Source organism: Rhamphochromis sp. 'chilingali' (genome assembly GCF_963969265.1).
Source record: "Rhamphochromis sp. 'chilingali' genome assembly, chromosome: 2".
NCBI lineage: Eukaryota > Metazoa > Chordata > Actinopteri > Cichliformes > Cichlidae > Rhamphochromis > Rhamphochromis sp. 'chilingali'.
The window spans coordinates 54,038,920-54,066,279 of record NC_137930.1 but is presented as its reverse complement, the minus strand read 5'-3'; the positions used below and the strand labels follow the sequence as shown (position 1 = coordinate 54,066,279).

The following is a 27,360-nucleotide window of genomic DNA, read 5'->3' as shown; positions in this document are numbered from 1 at the left end:
ACCTTTATTAAGTGTTAATATTATTTTTTAAGGAACCTCTTCCAATGCTGTAAGTTAATCATCTTTTCCATATTTGCTAATTGGCATCTACAGAATATCTATTTACACAAGAACACACCCACAGGTGAGGCTGGGACAGGCCTTACTAATTCATTATTACTTGAGTTCAATACTCAGGCACACCAGTCACCCCACGTTATACTCCCACCCCCTTTATGTTACCCTGTATGTCCCAACAAAGCAAAGAGACAAAAGGAGTCAAAGAGGGAGAAACAGAAAGAGACCTGGACTAAGACATAGACCCACAGATTTAGATTAACAACAGGACAACTGTGTGTGAGGCTGGCATATTGGTTCACTAGACCAACAAACTATTGCACACACCACATTCACACCAGCACTCACATACGTGCATGCACTCCCTCAAATACCCACTGACCTCCTTACGGTATGCACTCATACAGAACCACACAGTCATACAGTAGCTAGGAGTCCTGCAGCAGTCCTAATAGCCACCATCACAGTGTAGATACACAAACTATAAAATATTAGATTTCTTCTTAAACTGAAGCGCTGTGCAAAGTTAGCTAGCGGGGCATTAAATGGACTTAGTTAAAATACCTATAACATCTTAAATATTTACTGTACATACTTTGTAATACAAGTTGTGTCTGTTTTAGGTGACAATATTCTTATAAAAGAGTCTTAAATATCCTTTTCTCTAGTAAAGTGAGGGGGAACAAGGGGGGTGGGGGCACATAAGCAAATAAAACTCTCTTTTAAGTGTCAAACCTAAACACAACAGATTTACATAAACCCGATATTATCTGAAAATGAGAAGTTTCTTCTTTTCACAAATAAAACATGATAGGCATTCTGACGTTGACACACACAGCTAAGTGTTAACATACTTTAATACTTGTAATTACAGAATTTTGTTTATTTTTTGTTTGAATGTAAAATCTTGTGTATGAGTTGTAGTCAATGTTCCCTCTAAGCTGCGCGGGTGCGCAATTGCGCACTGCTGGCACGGTCTCTGCGCACAGAAAATCTGCGTTGCACACAGAAAAAAAATCTAACCTGAATGAAATTAAAATGAATACTTTAACAATTCTGTTTTGCCGTGTTAGTCAGTAAGTACTGGCTGCTCCCGTATGGGATTACAACGATGCCACCTTATCCCATAGTCCAGCCAATAATGTGATTCACATTTGTATATACAAAGCTAATCAACGTCGCTGACAGGCTATGACAGCGTCCTTATGTGCCGACACCGGTGTTTTAGCTAGCAAAGCGGCATGGCGTCAATGACAACGTGTACAACCATTGGAGATGTGAGCAGGACAAACGGAACAATTGACGGAAAAAGTGTTGACTTTATACCAGTTTTTAAATTGTGTTGATAGGCCATGTAAAACCAGAGTTCTGATAAAAATATCTGCAATGTTTGGTTTTCTTCCTGAATACTATCGTTGTTTATATTTAGTGTAGGAAGAAAGGTAAAAACTGCGTTTTATAAGGAAAACGCTCGAAAGCCCTCTCCACCTGTGAGCAAAAACAAAACCAAAAAAACCCCACTCCTTCCTATTGGTGGAAAAATGTACCATGTCGACCAATCAAAAAATGATATGGCAACATGGCATTTAGTTGTTTAGGAAGAGGGAAGTTTTAGGAGTGACGGCGGTGTTTTGAGATGTGAGAGATTTGCGACATTTAGCGCAAATCTTGTGCAGTTAGTGTGTAGTGTAGTCAATAGTTTTGTTGTGTGCGTCAGAACAATGAGGTGACTGCTGAATGTTACAGGTGTTACAGGAGTGATACATCTCCTGTTGTCAGGCCTGCAGCTATCAGGCTGTTGTTCTCCTTTATCTCATAGTGGACAGAAATTATTTGTTGGAGTGGCACAAATGATTTGTGTGGCATCAGATTTGATGCAGAACAGCTGATTGTTCTGTAAATAGTTTGTTTATTTAAAAAACCGCCTTGGCTGCATTTTGGGTAAACAGCTGCAAAAAATGTTGTTGTTTGCATAACTCTGTTACTTTTTTAAAGAAGTAACTATATAATTAATTGCCCAACATTGGTCATTATATACTGTATTTTGCAGACAGAGACTTACAGGACTCTCTCCCAGACCACAGACTCATACTCATAATACAAGTCAGAGCTTTATAAAAAAAAAGAAAGAAAAAAAAAGAAAGTTGTGTTTTCAAAATTGGAGTTCAAGTTATTTTTACTTCCAATAGTGTTAACATGCTACACAGGTCATGAACAAGATTTCTTTTTAATTTTCATTGTAAGTGGGCTAAAGCAGTTAATTAAAAGTAGTCTAACATAAATGCTGTAATTTGATTATTTTAATAAACCGTGTAACTTGGATGGATTCAATGCTGCCGTGACCACAGTGCACACGTCTGCTGTTGCTCACAGAGGTCCAAGGGACCGCTCAGGGAGTTTGTGCGTTCGCTCAGACACGTGAAAAATTAGAGGGAACATTGGTTGTAGTGTGTGTGTGTGTGTGTGTGTGTGTGTGTGTGTGAGTGTGAGTGTGTGTTTGTGTTTTGTCTGTGCTCACAATGCAAGTGTACAATGTCAACCCTGTGTCTTTGCAGGTAGGTAGTGGGTAGTCCATATACTTGTCGACAGATTAACAGTCTCTGCCCCTTGCCATGGTCTATGAAATGTTGTGCAAGGCTCGGACACATTAGGATAGAAGTGCTTTGGGCTCCATCTAAATGCTGGGGATGACGTTAGGACTGTGAGCACAACGGTGAGCACAACATCAAAGGTAGGTTACATTGGGGGTTTTTGGCAGGTAGTTGCAAAAGGCAGGCTGGCTGGTTCAACAGAATTCCTTTCCACCACACACTCGGACCGCCTCCCTCCTTTTTAAGCTGATGTTGATCGACTGGTACTTTATGAAAACAGACACGTGGATCTTCGGGAACCTGCAACAAAGAAAGTGAAAGACAAAGTGTATTTCGCAAGCTATTCCAATTTTTACAATTGTTATTCAAGAGTTATGCTTACACATACGTACACCATGACCTTGTTAAGATGAATAATTCTGGATAGGGAAAAAGCATTTTATCTATACTTCATTGCCTTGCAGAGCAAATGTGTGCAAATTATGCTTAATCAGCAGTGTTGCTCATTTGTCTTTGTTCTGTTTTGCATGGCTGCATGTAGAGTATTGTGAAAATAATCACTGAGCTGTTTGTTGCTTTTAATTGTTACTCTGCATGCTTTGTGAACTGTTGCTTGCATGCTTCTTTTTAATCCTTTCAGTAAGGTATTACTCATTTTTGAATAGCTTAAACACTGTACATCGGTAGGACTTTATAGAATTTTATAAATGCAAACCACTGATGTGCTGCAGCTGCACTGATTCACTGATTTTTTTATATTCATAATTGCAGTGGTCGTATTTATGCATAAAGCATGGTTCATTTGACACATCCTGACACATTAGAGCCATTTATGTCAGTTAATTTCTCAGTTCGCTGTCCATGTTTTTGCTATATATTGCCTGCACGTGCATCTTTGTCTTAAGACATTAAAATGTTTTTTTGAGTACATTTGTACGGTACTGGGGTTCTTTTTGGTAAATGGACTGGTTCTTATATAGCGCTTTTCTACTCTTCTGAGCACTCAAAGCGCTTTACACAACTTGTGCATTCACCCACTCACACCCATTCGCACAAGCACATTGTTCTAAGTGCTTTCTAAGTAACATTCACACACATTCATACTCCGATGGATGCATCGGCGAGCAATTCGGGGTTAACATCTTGCCCAAGGATATTTGGCATGCAGACTAGGGGAAGCCAGGAATCGAACCACCAACCAGCTTAGATGTGCAGTTCATGACAGAGGGACCAACAAAGCCACACTGGCTGACTTAAAAACAAATGTTGGTTGAAGGATGGGATGCCATGTAGCTCAGGCGGTAGAGCAGGTCATCTACTGATCGGAAGGTTGGTGGTTCAATTCCTGGCTTCCCCTAGTCTGCATGCCAAATATCCTTGGGCAAGATACTAACCCCAAATTGCTCTCCGATGCATCCATTGGAGTATGAGTGTGTGTGAATGTTACCTAGAAAACACATAGAAAAATGTGCTTGTGTGAATGGGTGAATGCACAAGTTGTGTAAAGCGCTTTGAGTGCTCAGAAGAGTAGAAAAGCGCTATATAAGAACCAGTCCATTTACCATCTTAGCATGAGGAGGAGGTGCCAGGCTGTTGTGGCTGTGTACAGTTCTTCCACATGCTACTGAGGCAGCTGTGTGGTAATTGAATACAATTGTTAGGTTACCAATGTCTCTTGTTTCCTCAGACTTAAATCGCCCTAACCCTAACCATATGTCACACCATTTAAGGGGGAATAAATAGATTTCCAATAGTAGTTTTATTGCCAAGAAGCATTGTTATATCAACGATTTGTCAGCAGCAGCTGTGTTGCAAACTATTTTATGTGTTTAACCTCTTCATATATTACAGTTTTATCTTCTTGTGTGACATTCTTGGTTGATTAGATCAAGGGTATCGAACTCCAGGCCTCAAGGACCGGTGTCCTGCAGGTTTTAGATCTCACCCTGGGTCAACACACCTGAATCAAATGATTAGTTCATTACCAGGCCTCTGGAGAACTTCAAGACATGTTAAGGAGGTAATTTAGCGATTTAAATCAGCTGTGTTGGATCAAGGACACATCTAAAACCTGCAGGACACTGGCCCTCGAAGCCTGGAGTCCGACACCCCTGGATTAGATGTTGCCAGTGTCACCTCTTTCATGTGAATGTGCAGGAGAAACTGTCGGTTAACTGGGTTAACGTTATCAGGGTGATAATCAGCTTGAAAACAGAACAATGAGCACTTATCCTGATTGCCACTGTTAGGCTAAGTGAATCCAGATAACAGAAAGATATCCTGGGTATGCTGAACTCACTTTGTGCTAGAGGACCCAGGACACAGCATAAGAAACAAAAAGCAAGCTGTACTGCAACTCTCCTGAGAGTTCATGAGAAAGCACCACCAGGTAAATAAACAAAAAAATATCTTCAAACCTAACTAAATACAAACAAACCCACAAGCGACACAGAAGGAATAAACAACACACAATCCAACAAAGGCCACAGAGAAGACAGGAATAGTTAAACACAAACATCTGATTACTGATGGGAAACAGTAGGAAGGAAAATGCACTTAACAACAGGTAAAAATAACCAGGGAATCAAGGGAGGCAGTGAGGGAACGAAACTGATGCAGGAAATGAAAGAAAGGGAAACAACCAGCAGAGATGAATACCAATCTAAATACAAACACTTTACAACAAGTACGGGGACAGGGAAACACAAAGGGACTGACGCATGAACACCGAACGGGACACGCGGGATCAGATAAGGACACACTGAGGCAACCAAAACACAGAAAATATAGCAACCTCAAATAGGAACCTACTGATGCTTCTAGCCAAGAAACATTTATAACCCAAGATCTTTCCATTGATTTGAAATATCGTGTTATTGTACTTTAAATTAACGATCCATTAAGGAGTGAAATGTAAATTACTTTTTTCATTTACACTGGATTTACACCTCTATGGTGCCTAAGGACACAGATAATATTTCAAACATTAAAGCACAATCAGTTCATTTAGGAGGCTTGTGTAATATAACAGTTAAAGATGTATGTTTGTGCTTACTCACCTAATGATTTGATTAGGCATTCCCTCCATCTGAAAAAACAAACAAACAAAAAAAAACAGAGAAAAATATAAAACACTTCTAAAAAATATATGAAAGCATGTCCAACCAATGCCACGCATATGATTTGATGCATTGCACACAGACACCAGTAGATGGCACCAGGGATGAGAGAACTGGTTAAAGATTTTTGAGCTATAATGAAAAGATTCTCCCACGCCCTGAAGTAAGAGAGAAGTAAGTGGTGCATTATCATCATCAGAGTATTATTGGTATGGTAAAGCTAATGATAATGATAATGCCAAGTTTTCATTTCTATGATTTTGTCTATAAATCTTTTATAATTTATTTTTACCTTTAACTGTAACTCGAAGGTCACCAGAGTTTAGGACAAGATAAAATAAATTGCAGATCTGAATTATTTATTATGATTGCTGTTTTTATTATTACCAGCTGCATTCACAGGCCATCAAACATAGCACCCGATGATGTTACACACGCCAGTTTTCCCCAATCCCTTCTGCTGATTAACAAGTCTTTTCTTTTACTAGTTCGTGTCCATCCTTCCTCCTCACCTCTCTTTAACAGTTTGCCCATGGCTGTCTGGTTCCATTACAGACTACAGGGCATGGACATGCAAATCGCATTTCCCACTGGGAGACATTCCTTTACCCAGGCCTTTCCACAGTACCTCACTGTGTCGAGCTGTGATCGTGATGCAGAATTACATACAGTATGCATGCATGCTTACCAGTACAAGACAGGCCTTTTCTACATGTTTCGTAAGAAAGTGAGGTTATATTTTGATAAGAAGTTTGCCAGATACTCACACAGTCACAAAACCGTTGGAGACGCAGCAGAAATGTGACTTGCAAGTTTGACTAATTTGGAAATATATCTGACTGTATCCTCACACATGTTCAGAAGCTCAAAGCTCCTGTTATAATATCCCCAAAACAATAATAGAGATCAGTTTAAAATAATTCATTTACCTTGACAAATAGGTGCAAAACAAACTAGCAAAAGAGATTACAATGGCATTCTCTTGCAGAAGAGACAGTGTTCATAACTGTAATCAAAAGAGAACAAGAATAATTTTTTTTAGCTGCCTGACTCGCAGGGATGTGGTGGGGAAAAAGCTTATTAAGGGGTTAAAACGGGTGCTCATTAATGGTTGTAATTATCCGAAAGAAGGCTTATGCCAGTCCCTTCGTTATATTCAAAGTGTGCATCTGAAGCTTTCTAAATTTAGCTTTGCTTTTAAAAAGGCTGCATCAAAAGCTCATTACTTCAAAACCTTTACTGGGCGTGAACGCAAGAGTGCACTGACTGTAATCCTTTCATGGATTTAGTTCATCTCATCTCTTTTCAAGCCTTGTTTATATTTTGTCACCTTGTTAATGAATGTGCATTTTCTATTTTCAGTCTGGTGAAAGTCACTTGGGCTGTGATGAATCGCGAGCCGACTCTTGAAGCAAGCTTTAAAACGTTCTTGCTCTGTGTGTGTGTGCATTTGGCAGTCCCCACCAACACAAACTGCATTAAGATGCACTTTCAGAGCAATTTATATGGCACCGCTCTGCCAAAAAAACAACAACGAGAAAGAAAAACTGATTACTTCTCAATTAATGATAAAAATGTTAAAATATTTGGAAATTTAGTGGGATCAGTGCCTAGTTCTAGAAATATTTACTGTAAGTTTAAATACATTTTTCAGAAAGGAAAAATGAGCTTCAGCTATTTGATGCGTCATGGATGAGGAAACTTCTCCAACTATGATGGGTTTAATAACTTTTTTCACATCAGCTTTTATGAGTAAGATGTTGCTTTAAGTTTTCAAAGGAAGTCAGTCATGTCTTATTCTCACCCTTGCTTTCAGCCAGCAGCTCCTCTGTCATGAGGCCGTCCTGCCGGTTCCCCAGGACGAAAGCCAAGAAGGAGAGGATGAGGGCGTCCAGGATGCCCATGATAGCCAAGATATAAGCCCAGCGAACGGAGCACGCGCCGAGGCTGTACTTGTCAGTCTGCTCTCCGCACATCCGCCGGACCTCGTCGCTGTCCCATCCATCAGGATAGATCATACAACCCAGCACCAGACAGACACCTAGTCGGAGGCAGAGATGGGCAACGTGAATCAAACGAAGAAAAATAAGGACAAGCCAAGAATACATATGAGCATAAAGGAGGAGAATATAAGGGTGGGAATAATGGTGTTTAATAGCAGTGACAGATTTAAAGTGTTTTGACTACTCAAAACATTATGGATTTCCCAGCATCCTCAACCTTTTACATTGGTGATAATATTAGATTTATTGCTCATAATTCTCTGTTTTGTCCCAAAGTGTTTAACTTAATTTAACCTAACAGATTCTTCTCTAAGGTAATGTTGCATCAGAAAAGCACAAGAAAATGAGGAGCCCGTCTAATTCTTTCTCACTTATTGCCCAAAGGGTAAAATTTCTCTCATCTTCACTTTGAATGAGGTCCTCCTCTGAGGTGGTGCTGCAGCAGAGCAGCAGTAGACCTGGAAAAAAAAAAAGCTGACTGCACAATTATCCACAGCGCATTGCACATTAATAATAAAACAGACTCCCCACTTCTTTATTCCCTGAACACCTAGTTGCTTTCAATGTTTTGCCCCTGAATGCTGTTTGTTTGTGTATTAGGTTTGGGGGTTTTGAGCGTTTTTCTAGTTTATTACCCATGAACTTTCAAACACTTACCTGCAATATGTGTGTGCCACTGTTAGGTTTAGTATGGTATTACAAAATAGGGTGATCTTTTCTTTGTTACACTACAGGTAACAAAGAGCATTACAATTTGTTTGATTCACAACACGAAGAGTTGTGTTCAGCAGCAAATATCTCCGAGAGGTAGTTTGATGCTGATGGCGTAAAAGAAAAGAACTACAGCTGCCTCTGAGTTTCATTGGCTTGAATTTAAGACTCTTAGACTCACATTTTCTTAGTTGATTGATTCCTGTGGCCATTTTGGAAAATTCTTATCTTAATATTTTCCCCCTTAAAAAGAAAACACAAAAAATATATAACCAAATCTGGGGTATATGACAATTTGCTTTAACTCTTAAATGTTCACACTTTGATTGGTTTGTTGTTTAACTGACTGATGTTGCCTTCTCACAGAAAAGATAATAATAGTTTGTAATAATAGTTAATAATAGTTTGGTTGTGATTAGTATAAAAGACTTAAGTAGCTACTGTGAAAGAGATGAGCATTTCTTACTTGGTTGTGAAAAACCAGATGTGAAACGGAATGGCAGGTCTGACTGGTAAACTGGACACTGATTGGCGATTCACAAACCATTAGCCAATGAGCGTGCAGTTTTGTACCCCAGATCCACAAATACTCCCATTTGAAATATTTATTTCCTAACTAACTTCATTAAATAACGTTATTTTTCTAAACCAAAGCTACATCTATGTTTTTGTAACATCTGTGCTTATGTCAGATCTGTTTCCCGTATGCACAGCCTGTGCATAGCAGCTAACAGTCACTCGCACAGCCACACACTAGCATGTCGTTAGCAAGGAAGGTTTTCACTGTAAGCGAAGACACACCAGTTCACCAAAGTGCACTAAACCTGGTCAAACACCTAATGAAAGCACCCTTAACCAGCCAAGTTTAGCATTTTAAAGACGCTAACTAAGGGAAAGTGGCTAAAGCTAAATAATTCAGAGTCAGTCAGAAGCTAGCAGCCTTGTTATGAGCAAAGGATCAAAAATGTTATAAGGAAAATTATGGAGAGGTATAAAGCAGAAAATAAAGGTGGGTGTCTGTTATCTGATGGGGTGTTGCATAAATCTGTTGCACCTGCTTTTGTTTGGTAAGGTAAAATATGCTAGGTGCAGCGAGTGTACAGCAGCTTATTTTCCATTAATTATTTGTACCGCTTTCTGACTGCAGAGCACTTTATTTTCAATTGTACTAGTGTAGTTTTGAGGGAAATGGTTAATCATTTATGTTACTATGAACCTTCTTGTTTATTTAATTTTACTTATTTTTAAGTGAAGAAAAGTTGATTTTTGTTTGTGTACACAGTCAGCTATAGTTTTTTAGAAAGAAAATCAGTGAACTCTTACCAACTGTGCTTCTCCTAGCAGGGGGTGTGTTGTGTACGTCATTCATCGAACAGAGGGAGTACCAGAGAAGGCCATTTTCGATATTCACCCAGTCAACACGCATTACTATTCTTTGTCTCCTTTTTGATGTATTTGCTACAAAGGTAGCAAGCACTTTTCTCGATCTTTCTGGCTGTCTCCTGTGTCGCTTTGGCTCAGTTCAACAGGATCATGAATATTAGATTGAACCACAGGAGGATCCCTCTTAATAGTTTTGTTGCCAGTAAGATGGAATAGGAGACAAATACTGAACGTGTGATGGGAAGAAGGACAAAAGATAACACTCACAGTAAAATATGTCTCAGTCACTACTGAACTCTATTTACTACAAAGTCTGCCTCTGCTGATAATCATCTCAGAGGGATGCACTGGACAGGATTATACCAACAGAGGGTGCCACATATGTCACTCTTGTTTCCAGAAACAGCTTGTGGTTAGAGGAGGAGCACATGTTCCCTTCATGCACTGTAACAGAATGCCTGCTATGAACTAATCCATAATCACACAACACTACAGAGAAGCCCCATCCAGCACAGCACTGCTTACATAATGAGACCTTTTCTGTGAATTTGGATTCCCATAAAGGTTACCATCAAGCAGTCTACACCCATATCATAATAACACCAAAATAAGCAAGAGCGTTGACTTCTTTCAGTTAAGAGGCCTTTAATAATAATTTAAAAAAAGATTATATGATTTACGAATGTTCTACAAGACATGTGGGAATTCTGTTAGTGGATCAATTATTAATCGGAAGTAATATGTAAATAATACATGTAATGGTGCTTTAGCTGTAATTATGGGCTCTAGAGAGTGACAGTGGATTCATTAACACAGGAATTTTAGAAAAGAGAAAAAAATTATGACATGGTTAAACGCCCTATGCCAGTTGGGATGGGGTTCAACCCTCGAGTAACCCTGAACTGGCGAAATAGAATGAAAGGACAGACAAAAAATGTTGGAGTAATGGAAGGTTTTGGCTTTCCCCAAAGGGACAGCACCAGGATTGTTTTTCCATATACATTTTCCATATGCAACTCTCAAAAAGAAAAAAAAAAGTTGTATATAAACCACATGAAATAAATGAAAACCTGATTGATTGTTTGTTTTCAATGTTTTATCTGATCTGTTTTATGTGATGCTAATTGGGTGTTGAGTGTTTGGTTTGTGGACTGTTAATGGGACAAACCAGTAAAAACACATCACCTTAAAAACTGTGTCTGCAATTTGTAGCCATGCACTCGAAGTTCATAAATGGTTAATAAATTCATTAAAAACAGGGTTGGCTTGCGGATATATTAAAGTGGGTTAAAAATAAATTTGCTGAATGCTCATAAACTGCCCATGAATGATAAATAGGCTCTCATAAAGTAAAAAAAAAAAAGAGAGACAAAAACCATCTCATTATCTCTGTGAATCTGCTGGCTGCACCCGCTTGCACTGCACTGAAGCAGAACTTCATGCTGCAGTAATAAATGGTGTGCTCCGGCTCCTCGCCACAGAAATAGCAGCACACCTAACAGAATGCAGCTGTCAGTCGGAGCGGAGACGAGACATTAACTGACGGGCATTATCCTCCCTTTTGGCTTTTTTTCCTTGTCTCCATCTCGTTCCAGAGCGGCAGACAGGCGCAGAGAAAGGGAGAGACGGATGATGAGGCAGGGCGAGGCAGAGGCACGCAGAGATATATAGGGAGAGGATGGAGGAGGGGACGTGGTGAGAGACTGAACCCTTGCCATGTTCCACTCCTGTGTGTAGCCGCCAGCAAGTACCCAGCACCACTCCAACGTCATGAGCGCTGGCTACCATATGCTGGAGCCCCTCGACAAGCAGAGCTATTCTCAGCATTTACTTGTTTTTGTTTGGAGGGTTTTTTTTTTCTTTTTTGCAGGTTCCACATAAGCACACGCCTTCCTCTGTTTGTCTTCTCCTTTTGGGGAAAATTGGGATCAGGCAAGTGTAAAACTGGACTGTGAAATGCTTGTTGGCTAACAGCAACTTACATAAGAGACTGTAGGTAGGGCAGATTAGGTGCAAACAGCACTACAGTAGAGTTTGAGAGCAGACCGACAGATGGTACAGAGCCGTGTGATGGCAGCAGATTCGTCAGAAGCACATTGGCTCATTTTTCCCAAAGAGACAAGTAAATCCCATCGATACGGAAAGACCTTTGATTTATAATTTTCCCTTTTCATAATCTCCGCATGTCATTTAAGAGTCAAGGTGAGCAGAGGTCTGAGCAGAGGTGTGACCACCAATGCGGCAGCTTCATTGGATTTGTGCATCTGGTTCGAGAACAAAGAAAAACAAACCTGTAATCTGTTTTGCTGTAACGCTGTCAATGCGGCTGCATGTCTGACTGCATCATTTCACTGTTACGGCATGTCATTGATTGACCTGGAACTAAACAGTTGTGTGTATTCCCAACTCCCTCCATCACTCAAACGCCTGCGACATATCTAAGCCATGAAAAGGGATTGACAATTTTCAGCTCCCACAGTCCTTTGTGGAATGTGTTTTCTCCTCTCCTCATTTAAACAGCTGCGACAAACTTAATTATGCATGCACGCATAGTAAACTGTGCTATCTGACGCTGCATGTGGATATGACCCTCACACATAATCGAACACGTGCACGCTTCTTTTCGTTTAACATAGTAACACTTAATGTCTTTTTCACAACGATCAAACCCCGATGATGAGTGTCGGTCCAGAACTTACATTAGTGAAATGGTGACCTAATTATTGAGGAAAATCTAGTTCTGCTCAAGGCGTTTATTCTACACTCTTTTATGCTCTTTCATATAGAAATCGACTATGTTTAAAGTGGAAGCAACATAATGACTTAAATCCAAGCTGGTTCTCCAAACCTACCGAGTCGCCCCGTGTGAAAAAGTAATTGTCCCTTAAACGTAACAGCTGACTGTGACGCTGATTGCAAGAACAGCAATCAATGAATTTTGGCTCACATTCTTCTTTGCAGAATTGTTTTAATTCAGCCACATTGGAGGGTTTTTGAGCATGAACTGTTTAAGGTCATGCAAAAACAAGTCAATCTGATTAAGGTCCAGATTTTGACTAGGCCACTCCAAAACCTTCATTTTGTTTTGTTTTAACTTCAGTTCTTGAACTCCAGGGCGTGAATTAGTGGCTTGATATTCACCTTCAGGATTTTCTGGTAGTGAACGGAATTCATGGTTTAATTACAGGAAATCGTCCGGGGCTTGTAGCAGCAAAACAGCCCCAGATCATCACACTACCACCACCATGTCTGACTGTTGATATGGTCTGTTTATGAAATGGTGTTTTAGTTTTAAGGCAAATGCAACGGGACAGAAACCTTCCAAAAAGTTCAACTTTTGCCTTATCAGTCCACGGAATATTTTCAGAAAAGTTAAGGTCTTTTCTGGTTCACTGTTCTGGGCTGTTCTGTGACCTCCTGGATTGTTTTGTTCTTGGAGTAATTTTGGTATGCTGGCAACTCCTGGTAAGTTTTACCACTGTTCCAAGTTTTCTCTATTTCAGTGTAATGGCTCTCACTGGGGTTTGATAAATCCTAAATCCTTAGAAATATCTTTGTAATCCTTTCCAGACTGATAGATGTCAATGACCTTGTTTCTAATCTGCTTTTAAGCTTCTCTTGATCTTGGTGTCATGTGTTGCTGATCTTTTAACCTGCTTCACTTTCACACAGTTTTTATTTAACTGACCTCTTTATTCAACGGCTCTGGCAATAATCAGACCTGGGCTTGGCTATTAAAATTGAACTCAGCTTTCCCCCAAAATTTGGTTAATCACAGTTAATTCATGATTTGACATGGGTGGAAATTGCCAGGAAGATTTGGAAGGTGTTTGTCCCTTAAATAAAATCATCATTTAAAAACTACATTTTGTATTTAATCAGGTTATATTTTTCTAATACTAAAATTTGGTCATCTGAAACATATGTGTGTTGGTGTATCTGATATCCTTGTGGTGGTGTTGTTCCTGCCTTGTAGGGGGAAAAAATCCTTTGTTTATATAAAACTCTCTTATAGAATAAATGGCAACTATTTCAAGTGTTTTCTTTATTCATTTATACAATATAATAAATATATTATCAAGTTAGGTTTGGTTTTAGTCTAATTTACGTTACTCGTCTTGGCTTTCTCGTGATTGTTTTTAATAGTATTAGCCAGACTCTGGGCTAATGCTAACCACATGCTCAGACAACGTTATTGGTCAGTGGCAATTTTTTCCTGGATCAACATCATTATGATGACAACAACAATTGGATATCAGTGCAGTAAGAATAAAAAACATGCAAAAAGAAAAAAAAGGAAATCAGAAAGGGGGTAAATACTTCTTCACTGCGCTGTATTTTCATTTGTAGTCTACATCTCATTTATCTCAACAGATTATCAATGTCAAAACTTCTACATCTGAATCCAAGAGCAAGTAAAAACAGATAACAGATGCCTCACGGTACCATTGAATGATCACAAAGAAACATATGTAGGCCATGATATCCATGTGACGATGATCTGCACTGTCATAATTTAATACTTAATTTACTCAGTCCAATTCTGTAAGCTTAATTTTCAAATGACGAGGGTGTAAAATGAGACTGATTAATACAATCTTTCCCATGGCAAATTCAGCCTCTAATGTGGGCATGATGAAACCCCTTTTCACACTTGACAAGACTTTTCTCTGGCTCTATAGACGAGTGAATGAGTACCCAAGAAAGATGGCCTAAAACCATGACAATGATATGCCATAATTGCTATTAGATAAATGGGGTAATTAAGGATGTATGATCCATATATTGTGGCTAAATGGAGTGTGAAAGTGTGTCTCCACATAGTATAAGCTTGCTTCATGATGCGGGTTTATGAGGAGGAATTATACATGCAATGAGAGAGCTATTAATAATATTTAGATAGAAAGTGTTACTGTTGCAGCGTTTATATGTGGCTGTAGGAGAACTGATCCTCTTATATCAGGATCTTGATATACTTTAAGACACCCCAGCTGGGCACAAATATAAGAAAGTTCTTTAAAAACATATTTCCAAAGTGTCTGGGATACAGTGGAAAGTGGAGCGAGATAAACTTTTAAAACTTACTCTGACAAGCTCCCCTGGAAGATGAGGAACATGCTCATCGAGATGAGCTGTCTACAGTCCAAATCTATTTCTGCTTCAGTTGCTGGCAAAACTTGATGGTTGCTGGAGGGGAGCAAGGAGCTTCCAGGCACTCTGAGTATTCCCCTCTGTCAACATCTTCAGCAATTTTCTGCACATCGAGCACATAATACCCACAGCTTACCTATCAATTCATTTGAAAGGATTAGAAGGAGCGGGCGATGGCTTATTTCATCGCGTTATCTCCGTTCTGTGTCAGGGCAAGTCTTGCAAATACTTTTTAACCATCTTGTAATGTAGCAAATAACCTTCCTTCAAGAGCAAATTGCATTTACAGCATACAGGATATGCTACGGCAAGCACTCTGACTTCTGCTACAGGGAATAAAACTCTACAAGAAGGAAATCGTTCCCAATATAATTTTGGCTACAGCTTCAGAATAAACCTGAATCCCAAAAAATAGAGATGGGGGTAAAAAAGCATCTCTGTGTAAGCAGAGAGGACAAAAAAGATGCAGTGTCACTTCCACCACCTACGTGCTAATACACAAAAAAATCATTTAGTCAATCACTTACAACAGGCAGCTGGATTGCACTGAATATTGTGCGCATGTGTGTGTGTGTGTGTGTGTGTGTGTGTGTGTGTGTGTGTGTGTGTGTGTGTGTGTGTGTGTGTGTGTGTGTGTATTCCTCCCTAGAGCCCTTGTTTTGGGTCAAGGTCAAGGTCATATTTGTTATATCAATGCATCATTTTCAAAGGTTGAACATTCCCATAAGAGGCTACCCACTATTACTATGACTAAAATAAATGTACGGTGCGCTTAATTTTCTGTTGCATCAAATCTGAAAGCACTGCAGTTCAGGCTCAATAACATCAGTGATGCAATTTTTATTAAATAAAGTAGATATACTAAACAATAGATGAGGGGTTAAAGGGTTCAGTTCTTAGTAACTGTTAGTCTAGCTATCTAGGATATTGTTTAAATCCCTCCTCCCCGTCAGAGTGTATGTCCCCTGATTCTTACGCCATCTGGTCAGAGCCTCATTATTACACATCAATTGAAGTTAAAAAGAAGATCAGCATGTAAATGCCCTGCAGCAAGCTAGACATACAGTAGAAAAGGCTTTTCTTGGAAATTATCAGTTGACTGCACTTAAGAGATATGGCAGCTTAGGTGAGGATACAGAGGTAGAGAACGCAGGCAGCGGGGGAGAGGAATCATGGGAGGAGTGCGGAGTAAACTGCAGTGAGCAGAGCAGGAGGGAGTCAGGCTGGGGTGATGGGCTTATGTAACAGGTCCAGATGCAGCTTGTACCTCCACAGAGGATAAAGATTGGCAAGGGCAATGGGGATCAAAAGAGACCTTTGAGTTCTCTGTGACAAATACTCACTGGGTCACCCGTTCGGGGACCATGGAGGCAAAACAGCAATGGCTTAGGCAGGACTGTGATCTCTCAGTGAACATTTGACAATGGGAGCATTCACCCAAGACAGAATGAGAGTCCAGGACAGAGCATCATCCAGCCAGGAGACAGTGGTTTGAGCCCAGCTGGAACCTTTTTGTTTTGGGTATGCTTAGCTTTTTTCCTCTTGCTGAGTTTTTTAGGTTTTCACTTTCACTCACTGATTAGGATTAGAGACCAAAGTTAGGGCTGTGCGATATGACCAAAATCTTATATCCCGATATAAAACATCTATCGTCCGATAACGATATAAATCACAAAAATGTAACATTTTCTGTAAATTCTGTGAATCTCGGGTAGCTGGGCGTCGTATATCTGGAGTCGAGTGTTTTACCGATACATTAAACTATACATTTTTAGACATAGGTTGTAAAGGCTGCCGTTTTCTTTGTGAGTATTTATTACACAGCGTGCTGCGGGGAAAAGCCTGTTCTAACGTTTGAGTCTAAGGTTTATTTTTTAGCACCTGACGGCTCCTTTTTTGCTTCTCATCGGTAAATACTCTGCATACTCTTTCACGTGATTCAGTTTATTTTGAAAAGTCTCAACAGGATCTTGAGCTTTATTGTGAAAGGTTTATGTGGAAAATAAACAAGCGGACACGTGATGGTTTTACCGTTGTTGTTGCTAACAACAACGCATAAAAACAGGCGCTTGTCCGTCTGTAGTGTGGTTATATTAAATATAAGAGAAAGAGAGAACTTTAAGAAATTAATATAACCACTACAGTGACCATCAAAACGATGAAAAAATATTGCCGTAAACAGTTTATTTTGCAACAGCACGAAAGAAACGATAGCGTAAAATGAAACGATAGACGTTTTTATATCGTCATTCGATATATATCATTATATCGAACAGCCCTAGGTCAGGTTTTACTTGAGTCAGTTTAAGCAATTAAACCCACTTGGCTATTTTCAAGAAGAGATCATTGTTTGGTCATTGTGGTGCAGTGGTTAGCCCTGTCGCCTCACAGCAAGAAGGTCCTGGGTTGGAATCCATCATCTGGCCAGAGCTTTTCTGTGTTTCTCTCCAAGTACTCTCAGTCCAAACATGCAGTTAGTGGGATTAGGTTAATTGGTGATTCTAAAGTTACCATAGCTGTGAGTGTGTTTCTGTATCTTTGTGTCTGTCTTGCCCTATGATACCTTGGATACGCTTCAGCTGGATAAGTGGAAGAAAATGGATGGATGGGATTGGTCAAAGCTCACTGAAAAGTGGTGACTTGAGAGTGGCATACCTGTTTTACTAATGCTGTTACTCGGTGTTTGATGTGCCAAAGAACACATTTGGTGTAAATAAACCAAAGCTAAAAAGCATTAATGAACACTGATGAACTGAAAATGAAAATAGACTAGTCAGGCCTGCTGTAGAGAGAAAAACATGTTGATTAAAATATGCTGATTATGCATGGTCAGTGTTAATGTTATCATATATATATATATATATATATATATATATATATATATATATATATATATATATATATATATATATATATATATATATATATATATATATTAGGGGTGCAACGATATTCGTATCGATATTGAACCGTTCGATACAGTGCTTTCGGTTCGGTACGCATATGTATCGAACAATACAACATTTGTAATTTATTTTATCAACTTTCCTTCTGACGATGCTGTCTGTGTTGAGCGCTCAGTGAATCTGCGTTCGACTACTCCGCCTAGGCTGCACTGTCGAGCGCAGATCCACTGAGCGCTCAACACAGACAGCATAGTCAGGAGGAAGAGCGCAGGGCAAGCTAGCGAGACAGAAGTTAAGCTCTCCTTGCAAGATGGACCTCCCCCACCCTCATTCAGATCTGGCGTTTGGAATTATTTTGGTTTTCATGTGACGTATGACCCTGAAGGTAAGCGAGTCATGGACTAAAGTAAAACAGTATGTTGGATGTGCCATGCAATGCTTAATTACATTGGTGTGAACTAGTGTGTTAGCGCAGTTAGCTCGTTAACGTGTTGGCCGTCTAGCCCCATGCACGGGGCGATCGGCGGTAGCTCGTTAACGGAGATTTGCCGTGTTGTGGCGTTAAGGTCATTTCAACGAGATTAACCTGAAAGCACTAGTGGGAACACAACGAATATGACTGCACATTTACGCCGACATCATCCTAGTGCAAAGACAAAAACAACAAGCATGCTACTAACTTTAGCCGAGTCATTTAGACAGCTGTTAGCACGTGATTCTCCTTATGCTGCTGAGAATATAGCCCAGAAGAAGCGGATAGTATAGCTTTTATTTTGGAAAGAGCCATTTCTCTGTAATAAACTCTCTTTTCCAAAGATGAGTGATTCCTCAATCAGATACAGGGCTCGCAATATCGCTAGCCCGACGTCCTGGGGCTAGCGATCTTTCCAGTCGGGCTACAAAAATCTCTCTGCCCTGCCCGTCGGGCTATTGTAGGAAAAATATATGTCAATGCTTTTGCATTCTTTCAGAAATGTAGCTGGGTAATTATGTCATTGGCATCGGTGAGCCACTGTCAATATGTGACATATTGAAATCGCGTTTGAATTTGCGCTTGTTTTTTTGCTTTCACTTTGCAATGACAGCACTGATCTGTGAGTGATGATAATTTGTGCACCAATTCCTCTGACATCGTCTTATTAATCGTTAGCTTACTATGCAAACATGACAAGTGAAATCTCCCGCAGCAAGCTTAAACATGTGAGAGGTTGATCGCGCAGAGAATCGCTGAGCTTATGTGAGTGCGTGTGTAAAAGTAGCAGTATATATATTTTAGTTCTGCTGAGCCAAATAAGACAGGTCGGGGTGAAGAAGTGACAGCCAAAGAAAAGCTTACCACAAAACGGAGAAGTTATGACAAATCAGACTATAACGCAAAAAGAAAGTGCAGCTTTATGGTTTCATGGACAAAATAATTTCTGTGGCTGCAATATGACGAGCTAAATAACCAGGGCTGCACAAAAGTGGTCCGCAGGTGCGCATTCGCTGTCAAAATAAAAAACGCGCACAAGGGTTAGGGTTAAATTTAAAAACTGTACTTTTGAGTTAAAATATATATTTATAATTTTAATAAATGACAAATTAAAAAGGCATGAACATTTTTTTGTATCGAAAAAATATCGAACCGTGACACCAAAGTATCGAACCGAACCGAACCGTGAATTTTGTGTATCGTTGCACCCCTAATATATATATATATATATATATATATATATATATATATATATATATATATATATATATATATATATATATATATATATACACACACATACATGCTGCATCTGCACCTCCAAAGCAAATATTATTTTTAGCTGTTAGACAAATGCACCCAGAAGTTACATGTGCATCACATATTCATCACTACAGCATGCAAAGTTTTTTTTAACACTCTAGGTCACTGTGCCCTTGCCATCCCACCTCATCCCTCCCCCTGTGGAATAAATCAGCAGCCTCCCCTGCCGGAGCTCTGGCCTGAGCTAGGCCACTTCTGAGATCACAGAGATTAACTCCGGCAAATCTATACTCCACACCCTGCAGCGCTACAGGGACACTGAACACAGGGGAGTCATGATGATGACTTGGCTGGCATTTTGAGTTTTGTATTCCACGCTGCTACATTCAAACTCACAAAGTGTGGGCTAATTAATCAGCATTGATCTGTTGGTTTTTATCTCCAGATAGGCAGTCTTGCGGTTTTTAAATTAAACCAGCTGTTCTGTAACCACATAGTAGAATTAAATCAGCAAGTATGCATTACAAAAACAGCATAGACCTCGCTTCCGTATGTGCTGTAATCACTGCAAAGAGGAGCGAGTGCATTGCATGCATGCAAATTACCATGCTTCAATGTGCAATGTGCATGGTGGTGTGTAGATACGGACTGGCATTTATATGGGGCTTTTATAGTCTAACTGACCACTCAAAGCACTTTAATCTATGCACTGTGTTCATCGCTCATTCACTGCCAACAGTTAACCAAACATGTCTCTGGACTGTGAAAAGATATCTGGGCACCCAGACAGAGACCACGTGGGCACAGGGATAACATGCAGTGTCCACACTGGAAGGTCAAACCCAGAACACTTGTTTCTGTGAGGGAGCAGTGCTGACCACTGCACCACCACGCAGGATAATATCCTTCATCGATCTTCTTTGCCTGTCCACAATCAGCAGGAGTGTGAGCTGCATACATGATAGTTTAGTTGCCTTCCTCTGACTATAATTAGATGGTTCAAGTGACCGTGTGTTTTTTAATTACAAAAAACTGGGGGATGGAACAGTGTTAACGGAGAGGTAATTTGAAAGCAAAGTACCTGGGTGGACGTGAGAAAAATGGGTAAGAAAGCAAGCAGATCGTTCCTTGATTTTTTGATGTGCAAGGAAGACAAGTGTGCCAAATAACAGCGTAGAAACAGAGCTAAATACAGACTGTTTCACCTTCGACTCTTGAGCCGGGTGCTGCAAAGGTGTGGATTAGTGCATAAACAGTGTTGTGCATCCAGTTTATTTTGCTGCAAAAAGGTTGAGTTTCACTGCTGCGCTGAGAAGAAACAGCAAGAGGATAAATCAGTTCTGTAACTCCTGAGCCAGTTTGTTTCACTTTACGACCTCACCGCTACTGCCAATGTTCCCACACGGCCATGGTAGATTTCAGCCAATTTTCAAGCCATTTTTAGTCTGAAAAAGATTCATATATCTGTTTCGAAATCTCTCAGATCTCCTCCTTTCATTTGTCATTTCATTCCCGGTCCCCTGGCATAAAGAGGTATGAAGTTTTCCTTTCTCACTGGTGTTATAGTGAAAGGCACTACTGTGTGTTACTGCAGTAACAGCAGAGAGTGCTGTCCTGTGTTGTTTCATGTTGTTTCTCAAATCTGCCACAGTGGGTATCTATTTTAATGTACTGTTGAGACACATTACTCTGTTTAGTACAGAGTTGCAGCAGTGCAAGTGACTGGGCACAGGGCTGTCTCTGTCACGTGTTTAACAGACTGCAGCAAAATCTCAAAAAGGGCTAAAGAAGGATACGTTTCTGTCACAGCTGCAATCATAGTTACACAAATGGAGTTGTGTGGATGACATAAAATACTGATAGAAAAAAAAAGAGATGTCAAAAATGGACAAACAACAGTTGCCGGGAGACAGCTGTAATGTGCCATAAACCCGATTCAACCTGCAGCAAGCAGTGATCAAAAACTTTGAAAATGCTGAAACTGAATGTATAATTTTGAAGAAAATGTATTATCACGTTTTGAAATTAAATTTAAAACTTCTAATATTTGAATATAAATGGAGGTCTTTATATGCTGTATGCTGCTATAACATAGTGATTCATAACAGCAGCTTGAAGGAGTTGGACCTTTTTAGCACAATGCTAAAAAAGTGTATCAGTCCCCGAGGAGGGATGGACATGCATTAACATGTAGAGAAGTGGAACACATCTGAAATGTCTAGAAAAAGCATCAAAATCAGTCTTTTCCTCAGATTGCTTTTGAAAGTCTGATTTGTATCTGGACAAAAGTTCTCATTTGCAGCGTTTACTCCAGAGAGCTGGAGCATTTCTGGTCCAGTGGCAGTGACAAGTGCAGCTCAATGCCTGCTGCTCTCATGCTGAGCTCCAACCACTTTCCACCTCTACATTCAACCAGGATTTAAAGCTCCTTTCACAACAAGCCTCTCAATAGAGCAGATGGACTATGGGAGTAAAAGCCAACAACAGCGAACGGAGATAATGATACAAAGAGAAATATGTGGAGAGAGACTGAGGTGACCAGAAAGACCAGCTCGTCTTCGCTGAGCTCTGTCGTCTCATTTGTTTTCTGTCTGCCTTCTGTCTCTGACCTGGATTTTTTGTTTACCTCAAAACCTTTTGTTATTTGGTCCTTATTATTTTTTCTTTTTCTCATCACCTCGCGTGTTCCTAATATTCTCACTGTCCTTTTTCACCACTGCTTGAAGCATAGAGGTTTGAAGTTTTGATGTGATGATCCTGTTTGATCTGTTTGAACTCGGTGAGTTTGGTTTGATGAGAAACTAATCCCATATTCAACATGTGACACTTTGTTCCTTTTCTAGCTTTCTGTGACTCACGCTCAACTACTGTGACTCAGTGTGCTTCAGTGAGAAAGTTATTAACGAATGGATCAGGAGTTGCCAGTTAGTTAGGCAGCATGGTGGCATGGTGGGAACTCTCCGTGTACTCCAGCTCCCACATTCCAAAGACATGCAGTTAGTGGCAATAGGTTAATTTGTAACTCTCAATTGCCCAAAATGGTTATCTGTCTCTATGTGTTAGCCCTGTGGCAGACTGGCGACCTGTCCAGGGTGTAACCGCCGTCTTGCCCTAAGACAACTGGGATGGCCATCCCTCTACCCCCCGTGACCCTGACAAGGACAAGCAGAAGAGAATGTCTGAATCAGGAGCTGAAAACTAAACTTGGGGTGTGGTTGAAAAACCACTTTTACTAATAATACCTAAGTGAAGTAGTTACAGGAAGATGGCCAGACTGCTTTGAGTTAAAAATAAGGTGGCAACAGCAGCTCAAATAACTGCTCTTTGCAACCAAGTCATGCAGAAAATTAAGAAAATCTCTGAATGTATAACAACTTCAAAGCAGACTGGCTATGGCAGCAGAAGAGCACAGTGGGTGATATATTCCTGTCAGCTGAGATCTAGAAACTGAAGCTGCATTTCACATTGATTCATCAAAATTGGACACCAGGAGATTGGAAATACATTGCCTGGTTTGATGAGTCTCGATTTCTGCTAAAACATTCAGATGTGTGAGAATTTGGCATAAACAACATGAAAGATTGGGCAAAATTGGGCCCAACCTGGTTTCTATCTAATACAGTGTCCAGTGAGTGTATATATTAAATATTTGATCTAATTAAGCACAAACTGTCTTTTTATGGACCGCTAACTTGCCATGTTAGGAAAGCAGGAATACAAGCCCTAACTATTATTTTTAATTATTGTGATACAGCATCATCTTATGCAAAATAGAACTACCTCAATATAAAACATAAAAACCTCTTGAAAACCCATGACTCCTGATTGTGCAATAGGTCCTCCTGGCAAAGTGTGTCATTTATGCATCAATTAATCATCAGAGGTAATTATGCAAATACTACAAAAAGCACACAATTTTGCACATACGTTACTAGGAATGATTTCTTGTTCTTGAGTTATTCTTGAGTATCAATAAAACAAAGAAAGAAATATTACAATAAACAAAGAAGTCAGAAAGTAGAAACCTGACCTTTATGAAATTGCAGTCCTTTGAAAACGAACCTGTTTATTCCAAATAGGTCACCCTCTGTCTGCACATCATTTCCTGCTTTACAGAGCTTTGGTGTTGCTCATTCACGTGTATGACTCACACTGTTTCTTCTCAAAAACAGACACTGCAGCGCGAACTACAGAAAAAGTCTGTCAGCCCGGCCGACAAGGCAAAGTACGCACGTCAGTCTATAAAACAGTGAAGTAATTATCGCTGACCTCGCTGTATATGTAGTTAATTGGTGTGCAGACCCCTGAAGAACTGCAGTTAAAGGCCAGAAAAGCGTGCATCATATATTTTGCTGTCTTTAAGCTCTATGAGGGGGGGGTAGAAAGGTTGTACACACCTATAATTACATGCCATGAACTTTTGCAGGGGCACAGACAAAAATGGCTCTGCTGAGGAGAGTAGAAGGGTACGAGCCCATCAAAGGCCGGCTGGATGCTTGAGCACTCTCTGCACTCAGCTTTGTTTGGCCACGGTGGGCATTTTGAGACTTCTAATGTGTCCTGCTGGTTCACTTTCTCATCAAACATTCAATGTTTCTACCTGGACTTCACAGAAAAGATGGCTAGAGATGCGTTCTCACACGCTGATTCGCTGGCGAGGAGCATTGTGCAACAGCGTGAGTTTTCTATGTTAAGTGTTTTATCCACCATCCTCTGACCTCAGCCCAAGGGGATTTATGAAAGCTCCTGCAAAACCGGCATACAGAGTACCACTTAAATTACGTATACGCGTCAAGTATGACCTTGATTTTCAGTTAGTGTGCCTGAATAGACCTTTTACTCAATGAGGCATGGTACTGTTACATGCTGTGTTTTCATACCAGTCATATCACCCAGTAAAAATGTCTATAAGACACCCATAAGGATGATTGCTGGAGAAGAGAGAAAGGCTGGTGCCATGGAGCGGAGAGTGCTCTGAATACTGACTGTGTCCTTGGCCAATCTAGCAGCAGGGATGGGTGACAACAAGCTACCGCTGACCAGCTGACAGGTTTAATTTCACTTTGCTTTACAGGTATGAGATTTGTCATATACTGAGCTACCAAAATGTTTTAAAGTGAAAGAATAAGATAAAAGGAAAGAATTCAATGAAGAACCCTTTTGTATTCACTTTATTTTGTACTGAGCTGCCATTCATCACCATCTATGACTTGCACAGGAACTGCCAGTGGGCCACCTGTCTTCTATAAGTGAAGCCAGCTGAAGGTTAAGCTGATTCTAAGCGTAATAAAGTTTGACAGTGCTAAACAGTCACACTTGCTCATTAGGCATCGCTGTGCCAACTTGCTGTGGTCAGGGTCTCTCCTTTTGGCTTTCTCTTTCATCTCTTAGCTGCAGAAGCACAAAGCCCAGCGGTCTTCTTATTAGACGGGCTTATTGCGTTAATTCAGCCCAAACATAACACACTGAGCTGGAGCCTTTCCAAATACCCCCTCCCCTCCACTTTGCCTCATTTCTGTTTGTTGCAAACAGCAAGCCGACTGCTTTAACCACTAGTGCAGCTGAGCTAGGACCGATGTTTGGCAGCATCTGAACTCTTCAGATGATCGAGGCCTCTGCTGCCGCTGACATCAGCCCACCGTTAGTGAGAATACACTGCCAGCGGCTGAAAGGCTGACCTCGACTTATTTTGAAAACCAGCTCTGACATATAAGAGCACACACGTCTTCTGGCTGCGAGGGCAGGCTGAAGATCATTTGCATATAACAAGTTACATTAAATTGGGCTGCATTGTAACTATACATGTGATGTGCTATATTACCAACATAGCATGTGATTTAATGCTTATGTTATGTTGTTCTGTGGCCTTTAGCTAAAAGAAACTTTTTAATCTAAATTTGTGTGTGCCCGCCAAGCTTCATGCACCAAGCTATCTAATCACTGTGGGAATAGGTGTGCATTTTCCATGTGGTTTTGCATTACAAATAAGACAAGACTGCATATAAACATTTTCAGTTGCTTACGCTAAAACACTAGAGACTCTGCTGTGATTATATTATTACAATATATCCCATGAAATCCAAAACACTGGATTAAACTTGAAGTCCAAAGGTTCTCATTGATGCAGGCACGAGGTTTTTGAAATTGTTCAAATGTAAGACAAATACAAGGAAGAAAATGAATCAAAGTTTTTAATAGTTATTAATAATAAGCAGCCTTGTTTATTTATTTTTAATCATGAGCTGGACAATGTTTCATATGTTACTAAAACTGTAATCCAATCCATGCTTTCAGAAAGAAACTTGTTCGGGTTGTAAATACCCCAGCGATGTTGGTCATGCATTCAGCAGCCCTTCAGCACCATGGACAGCACGGTCTGCTCGGGAGGGCTGACTGCCAGCTCCCGGGGAGATCCTGGAGACTGTTTATTTTCACTCTGGCCGCTCCCAATTAATTTATCTCATCAACTCATCAATCAAAATTCGATCCATCCCAGTGTTTTGAGCCTAGCAGAGCATACACAGAAAACAGCTGGCCAGCTTCTAAGCTCTTGCAGGCATTTTACATTTAGGCAATATATTCATACTTAAAAATACGTTAAAAAAAAAAAGAAAGAAAAAGCAGTGGCGGTGAGCTAGCCTCCGAAAGGACACTTACCTGATGCTGCTTGCATCCAGCCACAGATCTTGTACACGGTGGATGTGCTGAGGAGGAAGAAGAGACTGAAGCAGCCGATGCAGGTGACGACCAGCATCATAGACATTCCAATGAAGAAGGAAGCGGCCTTGAACGCACCAGAGGGGATAGCGGAGAACTCAGTGAAGCTACCCTGGCAGGTCAGGTCTCTGGAGACTCCGTCTCCAATACAATAATGAAAAAGGCCGAAGTAGCCGACCTGCGGCGTATCCATGCCATCTCCAATCCAATAGGGCTGCGAGAAGATGGTCACGTTAACAATACCGAACAGAATAGTGAAGATGGCCCACAGAAGTCCGATCACACGGGAGTTGCGGACGTAATTGGTCTGGTACAGTTTCGCGGCTTCTGCTGACGGTAGCATTGATGCGGCGGATCCAGGTATCATTTTATGCAATCACGAAGACTAAATGAACGCTGCGATCTGTCCGAGAGCAAAGCGAGGGCTTAACATTTAGAATATAATCAGCTTCTTCTTGTTATGATTATTATTATTATTTAACCTAATCAACGCTTAAACAGCAGCGAGAAGAACGTGAGGAGCGATGCCTGTGCATCTGCAACACAGCAACATCTGTCAGGCGCGATCAACTCATGACGTCGCATAAAACCAGGCGGTGAACCAAGTGAGGAGCTGAAGCGGAGAGCCTGAACCCTGCCTGTGACCGACAGCTGAAAAGTCAAAGACTATAGTGGAACAAACGGTCTCTCACTGCGCTCGCTCCGTGTGGCCGTCGGACGTGCACATCGCTGCCGCACTTTTATAGCTCAGTACTGCCCTCGGAAAGCCTCCCGACATCTAAAGGCATGTATTCACATGGACCTCAGCTATAGCCTATAACATATGACGCGCACGTATCCTCGAAGAAACGGCTTCAGCCTGTAACGAGCAGCCCGTTATGTCTCCGAAGGTGGTCGCACATACATACATAAGGCCCTTATTCTGCTTAGGAATCAATGCAACCCGATCACAGTTACCATTCAGAAAACACGGCAGCCCCTCTCTGC

General features: G+C 40.5%; 1 protein-coding gene across 1 annotated transcript; it reads right to left on the bottom strand.

Annotated features, from left to right (window-relative positions):
* Positions 1–27,360, bottom strand: LOC308392333 (LHFPL tetraspan subfamily member 3 protein-like). The gene is made up of 4 exons (XM_080875310.1): positions 26,314–27,360; positions 7,572–7,808; positions 5,708–5,736; positions 1–2,948 (listed from the first exon to the last, which is right to left on the bottom strand). The coding sequence occupies exons 1-3, from the start codon at positions 26,738–26,740 to the stop codon at positions 5,720–5,722; spliced, it is 681 nt and encodes a 226-aa protein (XP_080731436.1). The 5' UTR covers positions 26,741–27,360; the 3' UTR covers positions 1–2,948; positions 5,708–5,719.